The 19,603-nt window shown below is 41.6% G+C and overlaps 4 protein-coding genes across 4 annotated transcripts; all 4 read left to right on the forward strand.

Annotated features, from left to right (window-relative positions):
- Positions 1-2,068: 2,068 nt before the first annotated feature.
- LOC144667707 (heat shock protein beta-11-like) lies at positions 2,069-3,218 on the forward strand. The gene has a single exon (XM_078529160.1). It carries the CDS (start codon positions 2,304-2,306, stop codon positions 2,925-2,927), a length of 624 nt encoding a protein of 207 aa, XP_078385286.1. The 5' UTR covers positions 2,069-2,303; the 3' UTR covers positions 2,928-3,218.
- A 2,026-nt stretch (positions 3,219-5,244) lies between these two features.
- On the forward strand, positions 5,245-6,351 carry LOC144667708 (heat shock protein beta-11-like). Its single transcript, XM_078529161.1, has one exon. The coding sequence runs from the start codon at positions 5,466-5,468 to the stop codon at positions 6,123-6,125; it is 660 nt and encodes a 219-aa protein (XP_078385287.1). The 5' UTR covers positions 5,245-5,465; the 3' UTR covers positions 6,126-6,351.
- Positions 6,352-9,317: 2,966 nt separating this feature from the next.
- Positions 9,318-10,362, forward strand: LOC144667709 (heat shock protein beta-11-like). Its single transcript, XM_078529163.1, has one exon. It carries the CDS (start codon positions 9,493-9,495, stop codon positions 10,150-10,152), a length of 660 nt encoding a protein of 219 aa, XP_078385289.1. The 5' UTR covers positions 9,318-9,492; the 3' UTR covers positions 10,153-10,362.
- Positions 10,363-14,118: 3,756 nt separating this feature from the next.
- Positions 14,119-15,462, forward strand: LOC144667710 (heat shock protein beta-11-like). The gene has a single exon (XM_078529164.1). The coding sequence runs from the start codon at positions 14,618-14,620 to the stop codon at positions 15,278-15,280; it is 663 nt and encodes a 220-aa protein (XP_078385290.1). The 5' UTR covers positions 14,119-14,617; the 3' UTR covers positions 15,281-15,462.
- The last annotated feature ends 4,141 nt before the right edge of the window (positions 15,463-19,603 follow it).

Consider the following 19,603-nt stretch of genomic DNA (forward strand, 5'->3'; position numbering starts at 1 on the left):
TCAATCCAAAATCCATCTAACAGCCTTGAATATAATCCAAGACCCAGCTCTCCTGCTCACTGTGGAAGAGAGTTCCAATCGCAAACCTCCCTCTGAGAGAAGAAATTTCCCTGCATCTCCATCTTAAGTGGCAAACCTCTTATTTTTAAAGTGCCTCCTAGTTCTTGACTTCCCCCCTGAGGGAGAACATCCTCTCAGCAGCTATCCTGTCCAGCCTCAAAGAATCTTCCACACTTCAATAAGGGATCTGTATCTTACTGGATCAGTATGGTGTGTAATATTTCTTGCATTGTCAGTCAGCAGTTACATTCCTTCAGTAAATTTACTGTATGATACTGATGGACAAACAGCTCATGTGTTTAGGTTGATGCTGGACAGTGGGAAACATCAGCAATCGTATCACAGGTTGTGGAATACGTGAGTAACACCACAGCTTATTTATTTGTTAAAATGTTAAATGGTGTAAAAATGTAAATCCAGTCTATGAACTTAGACTGAACCTGGAATCTATTTGATCGTAATGCTGCCAAAACACACCTGAGAATAAACATTTATGTTGCAGTTTATAGGAAACTCCTGTGTGTGATGGAAACTGTCATTTACCAATTTAGGAAGTTATGATGTTGAGAACTTGGCAACAACATTAATAGGCTGGGCCTTCATATTCATGAATTTAACATAATACAATATATAAAATTAAAACATTTTTACATTTTATCAATAATGTGTTGTCAATGTTGATGTTATCAGTGAAGAGACCAGAGGGAAGATGAGCAGTTTTCATTTGTGTTGTTTTTTGTTACTGGAATGGATGAAGTGAAAGGGTAGATTCAATGGCAACTTTCAAAATGGAAAAAGATATATACCTGCAAAGAAATAATTTGCAGAGTTTTGGTGAAAGAGCAGGGGAGTCGGGAGTAATTGGATAGCACTTTCAAAGACCTGACATAGGTGTGGTGGACCGAATGGCCTCATTTTGAGCTGAGAGATTCTGGACCTGTCAGTAATTTGTTATTAATTTTCTATATTTGCAAATGTTATATCAAAATACATAATGGACAACATGCTTTAGTAATTATGAATTACACAGCAGCTTTATATTTGTCTATTCTGTTTATAAACCTATGTTATTAGGATTAGAACGGAATTAATGCCTCAATCCGAACTTCACTCTTACAAAACTGATTTGAATTTCAAAAACAAAGACAGAAATACCTGGAAAAACTCAGCAGGTCTGGCAGCATCGGTGGAGAAGAGCACAGTTGACGTTTCGAGTCCTCATGACCCTTCAACAGAACTAAGAAAAATAGGAAAGGGGTGAAATATAAGCTGGTTTAAGGAGGGTGGGGGGGGGGCAGTTGGGACAAGAAGCCAGTGATAGGTGGAGATAACCAAAAGATGTCACAGACAAAAGGAAGAAAGAGGTGTTGACGGTGGTGATATTATCTAAAGGAATGTGCTCATTAAGGGTAGAAAGCAGGACGAGCAAGGTACAGATAGCCCTAGTGGGGGTGGGGTGGGGTGAAGGAATACTAAAATGGCTAAAAGGTAAAGATAAAGCAATGGATGGAAATACATTTAAAAATAATGGAAATAGGTGGGAACAGAAAAATCTATATAAATTATTGGAAAAAACAAAAAGGAGGGGGGAAAACGGAAACGGGGTTGGGGATGGAGGAGAGAGTTCATGATCTAAAATTGTTGAACTCAATATTCAGTCTAGAAGGCTGTAAAGTGCCTAGTTGGAAGATGAGGTGCTGTTCCTCCAGTTTGCTTTGAGATTCACTGGAACAATGCAGCAAGCCAATTTGAATTTCACTCTTTTTCATTGATAGATGTGGCTTCAACATCTCAGAAATCAATGAAAACAGCAATACTAGAAAGAAAAACACCACATTCTCTCATAGAATCTGTTCAAAGTTCATTCAGTTAAACACATCTTATTCTCAGAATGTCTCATGTGTTTACACTTGCTCTGCCTTCTGTGAGGCTGTCAATCATTAACAATGTTCCTCCCATCTGTTCCCTCACTGGCTGAGTACATTCCAGAAGTCTCTGGAACGGCTCCAGTGGGTGTCACTGAGTCGAGTCATTCTTGTTTAAAGCAAGGCTGGGATGAGACGTCATTTGTTTTCAGCTCACGTGTCATAAACCCAGCAAAGTTGAGTTCATTCTGGAAATGTCTGGGTTCCTGTGAGTAGAATATATAAGGCGTGTGTTCTGAGTGCTGCAGCAGATCAGAGACTGAAGACTGGGAGTTCACATCAGTCGGTTTGAGAGAAGTGAGAGAAGAGGCAGAGACAATGCTGAGCTGTCGGGCTTTCCACCCTTCACGTCTGTGCCAGCAGCCTGTGTACACATTGTGGCCTGTTCCACACAGGGTCTGGGAGCCGCTTGGATGCAACACGTGGAAAGAGGTGGAAGAAGCGAGAAAGAGCATGAACTTCATGGAGCGAGTTCTTGAGGAGCTGGCAAAAGAATTTTGGGAGGAAAAACCGAGAAATCGGGACAACAGACCTGATGATAATGAAGAAGGTAAAAGACAATCAGAGGACAAGGAGGGAGATGGCTTTTCTCTGTTCCTGGATGTCCAGCGATTCTCTCCAGAAGAACTGAATGTGAAAATACTTGGAAGAAAAGTGCTGGTGACAGGAAAACACGAGAAGAAAAGTGATGATGGCAGCGGCTCTTCCAGCTACAAATATGAAGAGTTGAGGAGAGAATTTCAGCTGCCAGAAGATGTCGATGCTGAAGCTCTTAACTGCTGTTTGTCACAGGACGGTCGGTTAAAGGTTCAAGCCCCACCCCTGGCACTGCCAGCTGTGAATGAACGAACCGTGCCCGTCAACATCACCTCGGATATAACAACCAGTCCCCGGCTAAATCCTGGCCAAGAGGCCCCAAAACTGGAGAGTGGAAAACAATGAGGGGAACAAGGAATAGGAAGAAGAAAAATGGACAATTAAACCTCAATTACATTCATCTTTTGTACGATGTAAGAATGGGTGATTTGCAGAAATGAGTTTCTGAGACTATATTATGAAGGCACAATGGTAAAAATTAATTGTTTTGACATTGTATGTTTGAACTGTGTTGTTAGCCGCGTTCATGTGGATTATTTTTATATATATTTATATTGGAACAATCAATACTTTTGAAAAAAATGATTTTTGACTTGAAATGACTTTTTCTCTTCATAAAATGAAACTGATCTTGAAAAACTGAAAAACTAGACACTTATTACTTTTACTCAGTAAAAAAACACATTGGCGAAAATGTTACACTCCCCCACGCCCAGCGGTTTCTGAAGTGGGGGTGGGGTGAAACGTGCAGTTGGATGGACGGATTCCCTCTGGGTTCCTGAGAGGACTGACCTTGCAGCAATTTTACTCTGGGGCGGACAGGGGCTCTGAGGGGAAACCTGACCTTGCCCCAGTTAAGGTCCTTCAGTAGCCACATAATGCCAGTTAAGGGCTGTTTCTTGCCAACCTCAATCTTTAGGCTGGCGCGCTGATGACAGCTCAGGTGGGAAAACCCGTAAATGAAGAGATTTTGATCTCGGGTGGGAAGGGGGCTGGTGGGTGACTCACATCAGAAGTCCCCTTCTGACTGGAGGTGCCCTCTCCTGTGGGCCTGGTGACCTCTGGACCTCCCTCCCCTGCCGGCCTATCGTCCGAGAGCCCGATCCCCCCCATCGGAACTCCCCAGGCCTCCCCTACCTTCCCCACCCGGACCCCTGACAGATTTTGCTGCACTTCCAGGGTCTTAGTCCCAGGAAGCTTCGCGCAGCTAGTGCGCCTTTCCCTGTCATCCCAAAAATTCAGAGCATTTTAACTAGAATTAATTTAAAACCCAGAGAAAGAATTCTCTATGTCAAGATCTGTCTGAAATTGAACTCAGTTCGTTAAAACATATATCAAATGATTGCACAGACCCAGTGCACCAAATCTCTGTATTACCCTGCAGCCTGACAATGAGCAGCAACAACAGCTTATCTTCCAACACAGACACCAGACTGGACACCACTCAATGACTGGATGGTGGAATCCTCTTTCATTGGGGTTATCTATTCAATATGAATAACTGGGATGAAAAGCAAAGTTAGTTGCATTGTAAGCAACTTGTATAAAGTTTCAGTGAAATAATATTACTGATCCTGTCCCCCTGAACAGAAGAACATAAAGAATAGGAACAGGCGTAGGCCATTCTGACCCACGATCCCCTCCTTCACCATTCAGTTAGATCATGACGGATCTGATTGTGGCCTTACCTCCATTTTCCTGTCTGTCCCCCCATAACACTTGAATTCATTGTCAATCAAACATCTGTCAAACAGCTGTGAATATATTCAATGACCCAGCCTGACACTGCTCACTGGGGAAGAAAAGTGAGAACACTGGCAACCCTCTGAGAGAAGAAATTTCTCCTCATCTTCATTTAAATGGCACAGCTCTTATTTTTAAACTGCCACCTAGTTCCTGATTCCACCTGAGGGGGATCATCCTCTCACCAGCTACCCTGTCAATCCCCAAAGAATCTTACACATTTCAATAAGGGATCTGTATCTCCCTGTATCAGTATGGTGTGTAATATTTCTTGCCGACAGGCAGCAGTAATGTTCCCTCAGTAAATTTACTGGATGATACTGACGGACAAACAGCTCGTGTGTTCAGGTTGATGCTGGACAGTGGGAAACATCAACAATCGTATCACAGGTTGTGGAATACATGGGCAACGCCACAGCTTATTTATTAGTTGAAATGTTAAATGGTTCTAGATCAATCGGTAATTTATATTAATTTTTAATATTTGCAAATCTCATATCAAAACACATAACAGACAACAGGTTTTAGTAATTTTGAAGTGCACAGCAGCTTTATCTGTAAATAATCCATTTTTAAACGTGTTATTACGATAAGAAGGGAACTAATGCCTCGATCCGAACTTCATTTAAAACAAACCGATTTGAATTTCACTCTTTTTCGCTGTTAAGTATCACTTTAATATCTTTAAAATCACTAAAAAGCGCAACACTAGAAAGCAAAGATGGGGTCAGCATTCTCCCATAATATCAGTTTATATTTCATTCGCATAAACAGATCTGGTTCCTCACGAAACTCACTTTCTTGCACTTGCTATACCTGCTGCTAGGCTGTCAGTCACTAACATTGTTCCTCCCATCTGTTCCCTCACTGGCTGAGTACATTCCAGAAGTCTCTGGAACGGCTCCAGTGGGTGTCACTGAGTCGAGTCATTCTTGTTTAAAGCAAGGCTGGGATGAGACGTCATTTATTTGCAGCTCACGTGTCATAAACCCAGCAAAGTTGAGTTCATTCTGGAAGTGTCTGGGTTTCTGGGAGTAGAATATATAAGGCGTGTGTTCTGAGTGCTGCAGCAGATCAGAGACTGAAGACTGGGAGTTCACATCAGTCGGTTTGAGAGAAGTGAGAGAAGAGGCAGAGACAATGCTGAGCTGTCGGGCTTTCCATCCTTCACGTCTGTGCCAGCAGCCTGTGTACACATTGTGGCCTGTTCCACACAGGGTCTGGGAGCCGCTTGAATGCAACACGTGGAAACAGGTGGAAGAAGCGAGAAAGAGCATGAACTTCATGGAGCAAGTTCTTGAGGAGCTGGCAAAAGAATTTTGGGAGGAAAAACCAAGAAATCAGGACAAGAGACCTGATGATAATGAAGAAGGTAAAGGACAATCAGAGGACAAGGAGGGAGATGGCTTTTCTCTGTCCCTGGATGTCCAGCGATTCTCCCCAGAAGAACTGAAGGTGAAAGTACTTGGAAGAAAAGTGCTGGTGACAGGAAAACACGAGAAGAAAAGTGATGATGGCAGCGGCTCTTCCAGCTACAAATATGAAGAGTTCAGGAGAGAATTTCAGCTGCCAGAAGATGTTGATGCTGAAGCTCTTAAATGCTGTTTGTCACAGGACGGTCGGTTAAAGGTTCAAGCCCCACGCCTGGCACTGCCAGCTGTGAATGAACGAACCGTGCCCGTCAACATCACCTCGGATACAACAACCAGTCCCCGGCTAAATCCTGGCCAAGAGGCACCGAAACTGGAGAGTGGGAAGGATGAGCAAATAAATGAGAACCAAGAAAAAATGGACAATTAATATTCATATGCAGCAATCATTTGTAAGGTGTAAGAATGGTTTATATGTAGAAATAAGTTTCTGAGACCATGATATGAAGGAATAATGGACAAAATTAATTGTTTCCAATATTTTCTATATAGTCTGTACTGTACACTTATCAGCATTCACGTGGATTATTTTTATATATATTTATATTGGAACAATAAATACTTTCAGAAATAATGATGATGATTAAGCTTTTCTGCTTCATAAAAACAAAGTGAAAATAAATAACTGAAAATCTAAGCACTTAATTCCTTTACACCCAGTAAAAAAAACACACTTTTAAATTGGATTAACGTAAAACACAGGGAAAGAATTTGTCATGTCAAAATTTGTCTGAAATTGAACTCAGTCCATTAAAAAATATATCAAACTATTGCACAGACCCTGTGCACCAAATCTCTGTATTACCCTGCAGCCTGACAATGAGCAGCAACAACAGCTTATCTTCCAACACAGACACCAGACTGGACACCACTCAATTACTGGATGGTGGAACCTGCTTCATTGGGGTTATCTCTTTGAAATTAATAATTAGGAAGGAAATGATGTTGCAAGCATAGTAACTAACTTTTATAAAGTTTCGGTTAAATAATATTGCTGATCCTGTACCTTTCAACATAAGAACATAAGGAGTAGGAGCAGGCATAGGCCAATTAGCCCCTCCAGCCTCCTTCGCTATTCAATTAGATCATGACTGATTTTATTGTAGCTTTAACTCCATTTTCCTGTCAGTCCCCCGTAACCCGACCCCATTGTCAATCAAAAATCTGTCAAACAACCTTCAATATATTCATGACCCAGCCGCCACTGCTCACAGTGGAAGAAAATTACAAACATCATCCACCCTCTGAGAGAAGGAATTTTGTCTCATCTCCATCTTAAATGGCATACCTCTTATTTTTAAACTGCCCCTTGTTCTTGATTTCCCCATAAGGGGCAACATCCTCTCAGCACCTACCCTGTCAAAGAATCCTACACGTTTCAATAAGGAATCTGTATCTTACAGTATCAGTATAATGTATAATATTTCTTGCAGCGTCAGTCAGCAGTTATGTTACCTCAGGAACTTTACTGTAAACACCTCGTGTGTTTAGGTTGATGCTGGGCAGTGGGTAACATCAACAATCGTATGACAGGTTGCAGGATACATGAGCAATGCCACAGCTTATTTATTAGTTAAAAAGTTAAATGGTGTACAAATATAAAATCAGACTATGAACTTATACTAAACCTGGGTTTCATCGCAATGCTGCCAAAACGCACTTGGGAATAAAGATTTATGTTGCAGATCAGAGGAATCTCTTGTGTGCGATGGAAACTGTCATTTACCAATTTAGAAAATTGTGACGTGGGGAGCTTTGCAACAACATTACTGGTAGGCCCTTCATTTTTATGAATTTAATATAATAGTGTAGAAAATTCAAACTTTGCTATATTTAATCTACAATATGTTGTCAATGTTGATGTTATGCATGAAGAGACCAGAGGGAAGATGAACTGTTTTCATTTGTGTTGTTTTTTGTTACTGGAATGGAAGATGTGAAATGGTAAATTCAATGGCAGCTATCAAAATGGAAAAGGATATATACCTACAAAGAAATAATTTGCAGAGTTTTGGCGAAAGAGCAGGGGAGTTGGGAGTAATTGGATAGCACTTCCAAAGATCTGAGACAGGTGTGGTGGACCGAATGGCCTCATTTTGAGCTGAGAGATTCTAAATTAATTGGTAACTTATTATTAATTTTCTATATTTTCAAGTGTCATGTCAAAACATATAACAAACAACAGATTGTAGTAATAGTGAAGTACACAGCAGCTCTATTTGTAACTACTCCATTTTTAAATGGTACAAAGATAGGTAGGACACTTACGTTGTCAAGATGACACAAGAAGGTGACAAAAGGCTATAGATGAGTTAGGTGAGTGGGCAAAGATCTGGCAAATGGAGTACAATGTGGGAAAAGGTGAGGTTGTCCATTTTGGCAGAATGAATAAAAAAGAGGCATATTATCTAAATGGTGAGAGATTGCAGAGCTCTGAGATGCAGAGGGATCTGGGTGTCCTAGTGCATGAATCACAAAAGGCAGCTATGGAGGTGCAGCAAGAAATTAGCAAAGCTAATACAATGTTGCGAGGGGAATTGTATACAAAAATAGGGAGGTTATGCTCCTGTTATACAGAATATTGTTGAGATCACATCTGAAGTACTGTGTACACTATTGGTCTCCATGTTTAAGGAAAGATAGGCATGCATTTGAAGTGGTTCAGAGAAGGTTTACCAGATTTATACCTGGAATAGGCAGGTTTTCTTATGAGGACAGGCTAGGCTTGTACCTACTGGAGTTTCAAAGAGGAAGAGGCGACTTCATTGAAACATATAAGATCCTGAGAGGATTTGACAGGGTGGATGTGCAGAGAACGTTTCCTCTTGTGGGAGAATCTAGAACTAGGGGCCATTGTTTAAAAATAAGGGGGCGTCCATTTTAGGCAGAGGTGAGGAAATTCTTTATTCTCCCAGAGGATTGTGAGACTTTGGAATTCTCTTCTTCAAAAGATAGTTGAGGCAGACTCTTTGAGTATTTTTAAATCAGAGGTAGATAGATTCTTGATAATCAAGGGGTGAAAGGTTATCAGGGGTAGGCAGGAATGTGGAGTTGAGGTTACAATCAGATCAGCCATGATCTTATTGAATGGCGGAGCAGGCTCGAGGGGCCGAGTGGCCTACTCCTGCTCCTAATTCATATGTTCATATGCAGATATATATTACCATTATCATAAGGGAAATAATGCTCCTCAATTAGACACAATCAGAACTTCATTTGGCCTAAACTAAACTGATTTGAATTTCACTCCTTCGCACTCTGCTCAATATCACTTTAACAAGGTACAAATTACTGAAAACAGCAAAGCTAGAAAGCCAAAGACCGAGTCCTCATTCTCATAATATCTGTTCAAAGTTCATTCAGTTAAACGCATCTTATTCTCAGAATATCTCATGTGTTTACACTTGCTCTGCCTTCTGTGAGGCTGTCAATCATTAACAATGCTCCTCCCATCTGTTCCCTCACTGGCTGAGTACATTCCAGAAGTCTCTGGAACGGCTCCAGTGGGTGTCACTGAGTCGAGTCATTCTTGTTTAAAGCAAGGCTGGGATGACATGTCATTTATTTGTAGCTCACGTGTCATAAACCCAGCAAAGTTGAGTTCATTCTGGAAATGTCTGGGTTTCTGGGAGTAGAATATATAAGGCGTGTGTTCTGAGTGCTGCAGCAGATCAGAGACTGAAGACTGGGAGTTCACATCAGTCGGTTTGAGAGAAGTGAGAGAAGAGGCAGAGACAATGCTGAGCTGTCGGGCTTTCCACCCTTCACGTCTGTGCCAGCAGCCTGTGTACACATTGTGGCCTGTTCCACACAGGGTCTGGGAGCCGCTTGAATGCAACACATGGAAACAGGTGGAAGAAGCGAGAAAGAGCATGAACTTCATGGAGCGAGTTCTAGAGGAGCTGGCAAAAGAATTTTGGGAGGAAAAACCAAGAAATCAGGACAAGAGACCTGATGATAATGAAGAAGGTAAAAGACAATCAGAGGACAAGGAGGGAAATGGCTTTTCTCTGTCCCTGGATGTCCAGCGATTCTCCCCAGAAGAACTGAATGTGAAAGTACTTGGAAGAAAAGTGCTGGTGACAGGAAAACACGAGAAGAAAAGTGATGATGGCAGCGGCTCTTCCAGCTACAAATATGAAGAGTTGAGGAGAGAATTTCAGCTGCCAGAAGATGTCGATGCTGAAGCTCTTAACTGCTGTTTGTCACAGGACGGTCGGTTAAAGGTTCAAGCTCCACGCCTGGCACTGCCAGCTGTGAATGAACGAACCGTGCCCGTCAACATCACCTCGGATACAACAACCAGTCCCCGGCTAAATCCTGGCCATGAGGCACCGAAACTGGAGAGTGGGAAGGATGCGAAGAAAAGTGAGGAGGAAGTAAAAATGGACAATTAAAAGTCATTTACGTTAAATAAGATGTAAGGATTCTATATGTACAGAAATGAGTTTCTGAGACCATGAAATGAAGGCTTAATGCTGAAAATGAATTGTTAATGTGTAAGTCTGAACTGTGTTGTTATCAGAATTCATGTGGATTTTTTTATATATATGTATCTGGAAAAATAAATACTTTTGAAAATAATAGTGATGATTCAGCTTTTTTATTTCACAAAAAGAAACTAATACAACACAGCTGAAAAACTATACACTTAGTTCCTATATTCTTAGTGAAGAAAAACACATTTTAATTTGGACTCACAAGAATCCCGGGAAAAAATTCTATTTATCAAGATCTGTGTACAACTGGTCTCAGTCCAGCAAACAATATATCAAATTATTGCACAGACCCAGTGCACCAAATCTCTGTATTATCCTGCAGCCTGACAATGAGCAGCAACAACAGCTTATCTTCCAACACAGACACCAGACTGGACACCACTCAATTACTGATGGTGGAATCCTCTTTCATTGGGGTTATCTATTCAATATGAATAACTGGGAGGAAAAGCAAAGTTAGTTGCATTGTAAGCAACTTTTATAAAGTTTCTGTGAAATAATATTACTGATCCTGTACTATTGATCATAAGAACATCTGGAACAGGAGCATGCGTAGGCCATTCGGCCCCTCAAGCCTCCTTCACCATTCAATGCATCACAGTTTACCTAATTCTGGCCGTAATTCCACCTTCCTCTCCGCTCCCCATAACCCTTGACTCCATTGTCAATCCAAAATCCATCTAACAGCCTTGAATATACTCAAAGACCCAGCTCTCCTGCTCACTGTGGAAGAGAGTTCCAATCGCAAACCTCCCTCTGAGAGAAGAAATTTCTCTGCATCTCCATCTTAAGTGGCAGACCTCTTATTTTTAAAATGCCCCTAATTCTTGACTTCCCCATGAGGGGGAACATCCTCTCAGCATCTACCCTGTCAATAAGCAAAGTGTCTTACACAGGCGGATGTTTGAGGGCAAATCAACAACTGACATGTGGGGGGCTTTCAAACGTCAATTGATAAGAATTCAGGACCGGCATGTTCCTGCTAGGATGAAGGATGAGTATGGAAAGTTTCAGGAACCTTGGATAACGAAGGATATTGTGAGATTAGTCAAAAAGAAAAGGGAAGCATTCGTAAGGGCTAGAAGGCTGGGAACAGAAGAAGCCCGTGGAGAATATAAAGAAAGTAGGAAGAAGCTTAAGCAAGGAGTCAGGAGGGCTAAAAGGGGTCATGAAAAGTCATTGGCAACCAGGATTAAGGAAAATCCCAAGGCCTTTTATACACATGTAAAAAGCAAGAGGGTAGCCAGGGAAAGGGTAGGCCCACTCAGGGACAGAGGCGGGATTCTGTGTGTGGAGCCAGAAGAAATGGGAGAGATACTAAATGAGTACTTCTCATCAGTATTCACCAAAGAGAAGGACTTAGCGGTCGATTTGTCTAGGGTAGAGTGTGTAGATAGCCTGGATCATGTTGAGATCAAAAAAGAGGTGTTAGGCGTCTTGAAGAACATTAAGGTGGATAAGTCCCCAGGGCCAGATGGGATCTACCCCAGAGTACTGAGGGAGGCAAGGGAGGAGATTGCTGGGGCCTTGACAGAAATCTTTGAATCCTCACTGGCTACAGGTGAGGTCCCAGAGGACTGGAGAATGGCCAATGTTGTTCCGTTGTTTAAGAAGGGTAGCAGGGATAATCCAGGAAATTACAGGCCGGTGAGCCTTACGTCAGTGGTAGGGAAATTATTGGAGAAGATTCTTTGTAACAGGATTTACTACCACTTGGAAGCAAATGGGCGTATTAGTGAGAGGCAGCATGGTTTTGTGAAGGGGAGGTCATGTCTCACTAACTTGATCGAGTTTTTCGAGGAAGTGACAAAGATGATCGATGATGGAAGGGCAGTGGATGTTATCTACATAGATTTCAGTAAGGCCTTTGACAAGGTCCCTCATGGCAGACTGGTACAGAAGGTAAAGTCGCACGGGATCAGAGGTGAGCTGGCAAGATGGATACAGAATTAGCTTGGTCATAGAAGACAGAGGGTAGCAGTGGAAGGGTGCTTTTCTGAATGGAGAGCTGTGACTAGTGGTGTTCCGCAGGGATCAGTGCTGGGACCTTTGCTGTTTGTAGTATGCATAAATGATTTGGAGGAAAATGTAACTGCGCTAATTAGTAAGTTTGCAGATGACACTAAGGTTGGAGGAGTTGCAGATAGTGAAGAGGATTGTCAAATGATACAACGGGATATAGATCGGTTGGAGACTTGGGCGGAGAAATGGCAGATGGAGTTTAATCCGGACAAATGCGAGGTAATGCATTTTGGAAGGTCTAATACAGACAGGAATTATACAGTAAATGGCAGAACCCTTAAGTACATCGACGGGCAGAGGGATCTGGGTGTACAGGTCCACAGGTCACTGAAAGTGGCAACGCAGGTGGATAAGGTAGTCAAGAAGGCATATGGCATGCTTGCCTTCATTGGCAGGGGTATTGAGTATAAAAGCTAGGAAGTCATGCTGCAGTTGTATAGAACCTTGGTTAGGCCACACTTGGAATATTGCATGCAATTCTGGTCGCCACATTACCAGAAGGATATGGAGGCATTGGAGAGGGTGCAGAAGAGGTTTACCAGGATGCTTCCTGGTCTGGAGGTTATTTGCTATGAGGAGAGGTTGGAGAAACTCAGATTGTTCTCACTAGAGCGACGGAGATTGAGGGGCGACTTGATAGAAGTTTACAAAATTATGAGTGGCATGGAGAGAGTAGATAGTCAGAAGCTTTTTCCCAGGGTGGAAGAGTCAATTACTAGGGGACATAGATTTAAGGTGAGAGGAGAAAACTTTAGAGGAGATGTGCGGGGAAAGTTTTTTACGCAGAGAGTAGTGAATGTCTGGCATTCGCTGCCAGAGGAGGTGGTGGAAGCAGGTACGATCGTGGTGTTTAAGAGGCAGTTTGACAAATACATGAATAGGATGGGAATAGAGGGATACGGACCCCGGAAATGCAAAATGTTTTAGTTTGACAGGCAATATGATCGGCGCAGGCTTGGAGGGCCGAAGGGCCTGTTCCTGTGCTGTACTTTTCTTTGTTCTTTGTTTTAATAAGGGATCTGTATCTTAATGGATCAGTGTGGTGTGTAATATTTCTTCCAGTGTCAGTCAGCAGTTACATTCCTTCAGTAAATTTACTGGATGATACTGATGGACAAACAGCTCATGTGTTCAGGTTGATGCTGGACAGTGGGAAACATCAACAATCATATCACAGTTTGTGGAATACGTGAGTAACACCACAGCTTATTTTATTAGTTAAAATGCTAAATGGTGTACAAAAGTAAATTCAGGCTTTGAACTTATACTGAACCTGGAATCTATTTGATCGTAATGTTGCCAAAACACACCTGAGAATAAAGATTTATGTTGCAGTTTATAGGAAACTCCTGTGTGTGATGGAAACTGTCATTTACCAATTTAGGAAGTTATGATGTTGGGAACTTGAGCAGTTTTAATATGTGCTGTTTCTTGTTACTGGTCTGGAATATGTGAAAGGGTAGATTCCATGGCAACTTTCAATATGGAAAAGGATATATACCTGCAAAGAAATAATTTGCTGAGTTTAGGCGAAAGAGCAGGGGAGTTGGGAGTCATTGGATAGCACTTTCAAAGGGCTGACACAGGTGTGGTGGACCGAATGGCCTCATTTTGAGCTGAGAGATTATAGATCTGTCGGTAATTTATTATTAATTTTCTTTATTTGCAAATCTCATATCAAAACACATAACGGGACAACAGGTTTTAGTAATTTAGAAGCACACATCCGATTTATTTGTAAGTATTCCATTTCTAAATCTATACTATCAACAGTATAAGGGAACTATGCCTCCCTCTGGGTTATAATCAGAACTTCACTTAATCTCATCCAAACTGATTTGAATTTCATTCCTTCTTATTCTGCTCAATATCACTTTAACATCTTAAAAATCATTCAAAAGAGAAAAACTAGAAAGCTGAAGACCAACTCCTCATCCTCTCATGATATTAGTTTCTATTTCATTAAGCTAAACTCATCTGGTTTTCCATAAATCTCGCTTTCCTGCACTTGCTATACCTGCTGCTAGGCTGTCACTCACTAACATTGTTCCTCCCATCTATTCCCTCACTGGCTGAGTACATTCCAGAAGTCTCTGGAACGGCTCCAGTGGGTGTCACTGAGTCGAGTCATTCTTGATTAAAGCAAGGCTGGGATGAGATGTCATTTATTTGCAGCTCACGTGTCATAAACCCAGCAAAGTTGAGTTCATTCTGGAAGTGTCTGGGTTTCTGGGAGTAGAATATATAAGGCGTGTGTTCTGAGTGCTGCAGCAGATCAGAGACTGAAGACTGGGAGTTCACATCAGTCGGTTTGAGAGAAGTGAGAGAAGAGGCAGAGACAATGCTGAGCTGTCGGGCTTTCCACCCTTCACGTCTGTGCCAGCAGCCTGTGTACACATTGTGGCCTGTTCCACACAGGGTCTGGGAGCCGCTTGAATGCAACAGTTGGAAACAGGTGGAAGAAGCGAGAAAGAGCATGAACTTCATGGAACGTGTTCTTGAGGAGCTGGCAAAAGAATTTTGGGAAGAAAAACCAAGAAATCAGGACAAGAGACCTGATGATAATGAAGAAGGTAAAAGACAATCAGAGGACAAGGAGGGAGATGGCTTTTCCCTGTCCCTGGATGTCCAGCGATTCTCCCCAGAAGAACTGAATGTGAAAGTACTTGGAAGAAAAGTGCTGGTGACAGGAAAACATGAGAAGAAAAGTGATGTTGGCAGCCGCTATTCCAGCTACAAATATGAAGAGTTGAGGAGAGAATTTCAGCTGCCAGAAGATGTCGATGCTGAAGCTCTTAACTGCTGTTTGTCACAGGACGGTCGGTTAAAGGTTCAAGCCCCACGCCTGGCACTGCCAGCTGTGAATGAACGAACGGTGCCCGTCAACATCACCTCGGATACAACAACCAGTCCCCGGCTAAATCCTGGCCAAGAGGCACCGAAACTGGAGAGTGGAAAGGGTGAGGAGAAGACGAAAGAAGAGGAAGGGAAAACGAACAATTAAAACATATTTGCAATGATCTTCTGTAAAATGTGAAAATTGTTATATGCAGAAATGAGATTCTGAGACCATGAAATGAAGGCATAACACTGAAAATTCATCTGTATAGTGTTGTTAACAGCATTCATGTGGATTATTTATATATGTGTTTTAAAGCAATAGATTTTGGAGCAATTTTAAAACAGTTTTAGAAAAGTAATGATGATGATTTCATTTATTAATTTCAAAAAACTAATATTATAAAAATCACAAACTGGACACATACTTCCCTTCACTTTCACTAAATGCACTATTTTAATTTGGATAAACCTAAAACACAGAGAAAGAATTCTATATGTCAAGGTCTGCCTGCAGCTGAACTGAGTCCAGTAAAATAAATGTAAAACTATTGCACAGATCTCTGTACAGCAATAGGCAAGGACATCGCTGTACCCAGAGCTATTCCTTGATTCCCTGCAGCCTCACAATGACTGGTAATAACACCCTACCTTCCAACACAGACACCAGACTGGACGCCACTCATTTATTGGATGGTGGAAACCTCTTTCACTGGGGTTACTGGCAGGCAAAGCAAAGTTACTTTAATCTTAAAACAATTTTTATGAAGTTTCAGTTAAATAACCTTACTAATCCTAAACTCTTGTAGTCTGTATCTTACAGTATCTGTATTATTTCTCACAGTGTCAGCAGTTCTCATTTTTCAGTCAATTTACAGTATTACGGTGACTGACAAACAGCTCTGACAAAACATTCTTGACATCCTCACCAACCTGCCTGCTGCAGATGCATCTGTCCATGATAGGAAGTAGAGAGGGCTTTAAACTAAACAAGGTGGGGTGAGGGATCAAGCTTTGGGTAGAGGTAGCAATTCAAGGGGTAGATTCAAAGCAGGAGACCATAATAGCAATATGGGAAATGAGGGTCATAGAATAGCAGGAAGGGACAGAGAGATAAAACGTAAGAATACACCAAAAGTGAAGACTAGATGTTCCAAAGGTAACAAAAAGACAAGACTAAACGTTCTGTATCTGAATGCATGTAGCATTCATAACAAGGTAAATGAATTGATAGCGCACTTTGAAGTAAATAAATATTACAGAGTCATGGCTGCAGTATGACAAGGATTGGGTCCTTAATATTGAGGGGTATATGACATTCAAGAAGAATAGGAAACTAGGTAAAGGTGGAGGGGTAGCACTGTTAATCAAGGATGGCATTGGTGCAGTAATTAGAGATGACCTTGTTTCAGGAGATCAGGACGTAGAATCTATTTGGGTGGAGATGCAGAATAGGAGGGGGAAAAGAATCACTAGTGGGATTGGTCTACAGACCCACTAACAGTAACCACGCTGTAAGACGAAGTACACAAGAACAAATATTGGGTGCATGTGATAAGGGGACAGTAATAATCATAGGTGATTTTAATCTACATTTAAAACTGGAAAAAGCAGATTGGCAGTAGTAGCCTGGATGAGGAGTTCAAGGAGCGCTTTCAAGATAGTTTCTTAGAGCAGCACGTTCTGGAACCAACCAGAGAGCAGGTTATATTAGACATGATATTGTGTAATGTGATAGGGTTAATTAATGACCGCAGAGTGAAGGCACCCTTAGGTAGCAGCGACCACAATATGATTGAATTTTACATCCAATTTGAAAGGGAGAAGAGTGGGTCTAAGACTAATATTTTAAACTTAAATGAGGGCAACTAAGTGGGCATGAAAGCTAAGCTAGCTGAAGTGAACTGGGATACCAGGCTAAGGGATAAAGCAGTAGAGAAGCAGTGGCAGACATTTATGGAGATATTTCAGAATACTCAGAATAAGTATGTTCCTATTCTCAAGAAAAATTCTAAGGAGAGAACCCACCATCCATGGTTAACTAAAGAAGTTAAGGAAAGCATCAAACTTAGATTAAAAAATCATATAACCGTGCAAAGATGAGTGGCAGGTCAGACGATTGGTCTGAATATAACTAAAAGGTTAATCAGGAGAAAGAAATTAGAGTATGAGAGGAAGTTAGCTAGAAATGTAAAATTGGATAGCAAGAGTTTCTATAGGTATTTAAAAAGGAAAAGAGTAAGTAAATTGAGGTTTGGTCCTCTACAGAGTGATAATGTGGAGTTAATAATGTTAGAATCATATCTCTCAAGACGGAAGTTTTTCTTTTATAAAATGGAAGGATTTGGCATGATCTGGACATGAAGATATTAACCTGGGATTTTTGTTAGTACACCTTGGGACTGTATTCAAGCAGGCCTCTTCCAAGAAGTCACCTGACCTGTATGCTCCTTGAGAAGGAGTTGTTTGTTTGTGTTGAACTGCAAAGAACTTTAATTAATGAAAAGCTGGGAGACAAAAAGGTAATTACATGGCAGTGGTAAAAAATTTAAGTTGTAAACCTGTTTGTTTTGAAGGCTGTTTTGTTTGACAATAAGCTGAGGAAAGAAGGCTACCTTGACTGGCTCCCTCTCTCTCTCTACCTTGCCTAAGATTGTGCGTGGCTATCAACCTGTAGCCAGAGAACCCTCATCTGAGTGTAACCAGCCTGCATTTGGACCTGCGAAGCTGACACCAGTGGTGAGAATGTCCAGGCATCCACTGGGACCAGTGCCCCATCTTCACACGAGATAACTCCAAGTCAACAGCGTCGAGAGCCTACGGACTTTATCCTTTATTTTACAATGCCCATCCTCCAAAGTCCATCTCTGCAAAGAGACTCTATCTGTTTGTCCTTTGGTTGTGTGTGTGTGTGTGCTGGGGGAATTCTTTAGGAAGAGATAGGTAGTTAGACTTCCCGATTACAGTTGTGTGCTAACCGGTACTTGCAACTTGTTAAGAGAAGTTTTGTTTTATAATAAGTTAATCATTCTGAGTTTTTGAAAGAAGCCTGGTCAGAGTCTCTTTTCTTCCGGGTACTAGAGGTATAGGTACACAATTGGTCATTTTGGTGAGAAAATTAAACATTTAAATTAATGGAGCAGCTTGCAGAGTACTGGGGCTTAATAATTCATGCACTTTTCCCATCCTGGTTGTAACAATAGTAGATGATAAGGAAATGGCGGATGAAATGAACAAATATTTTGCTTCTGTCTTCACTATAGAGGATACAAAAGGCATTCCAGTAATAGCTGTAAATCAAGTGGTGGAAAGGAGAGGGGAACTTGGTGAAATTACAATCACTAGGGAAACTCTTTCGAGTTATCAACAGTCACAGATTGCAACTCTTTCGAGTACAATCACAGTTCTTGGTTTCCGGGAGTGGGACATGAACGCACAACCCTCTGATTCAAAGGCGAGGGTGCTATGAACTGAGCCACAGCTGACACCTCTAAGTGGTACTGAGCAAACTGATGGAGCTGCGGGCTGACAAGTCTCCGGGTCGTGATGGCGTTCATCCTAGGGTCTTAAAAGAGGTGGCTAATGAGGTAGTAGATGCATTAGTGTTAATATCATACGCGATAACTCCAAGTCAACAGCGTCGAGAGCCTACGGACTTTATCCTTTATTTTATAACGCCCATCCTCCAAAGTCCATCTCTGCAAAGAGACTCTATCTGCTAGATTCTGGAAAGGTTCCATCAGACTGGAAAGTAGCAAATGTAACCCCTCTGTTCAAGAAGGAGGGAGGCAGAAAACAGGAAATTATAGGCCAGTTAGCTTGATTTCTGTTGTAGGGAAGGTGTTAGAATCGATCATTAAGAAGGTTATAGCTGGGCACTTAGGGTAACTCGAGGAAATTGGGAAGAGTCAGCATGGTTTTGTGAAAGGGAAATCATGTTTAACCAAATTATTGGAGTACTTTGAAGGTGTAACATGTACTCTGGATAAAGGGGAGCCTGTTGACGTGCTGCACTTGGATTTCCAGAAGGCATTTGGTAAGGTGCCACATCAAAGGTTATTGCGGAAAATAAAAGTTCCTGGTGTAGGGAGTAACATATTAGCATGGACAGAAGATTGGCTGGCTAACAGAAAATAGAGAGTATGCATAAATGGGTCTTTATCTGATTGGCAGGATGTGACAAGTGGAGTCCCACAGGGGTCTGTGCTGGGGCCTCAACTTTTTATAATTTATATCAATGACTTAGATGAGGGGAGTGAAGGCAAAATAGCTAAATTTTCAGGTGACACAAAGATAGGTAGGAAAATATGTTGTGAAGAGGAAAAAAGGAGGTTGCAGACGAATATCGATAGGTTGAGTGAGTGGGCAAAAATCTGGCAGATTAAGTATAATGTGGGAAAATGTGAAGTTGTTCACTTTGGCAAGAGGAATAAAAAGCAGAGTATTACATAAATGGAGAACGGCTGCAGGATTCCGAGGTGCAGAGGGA

This window comes from Cetorhinus maximus, chromosome 25 (assembly GCF_964194155.1).
Source record: "Cetorhinus maximus chromosome 25, sCetMax3.hap1.1, whole genome shotgun sequence".
Lineage (NCBI taxonomy): Eukaryota > Metazoa > Chordata > Chondrichthyes > Lamniformes > Cetorhinidae > Cetorhinus > Cetorhinus maximus.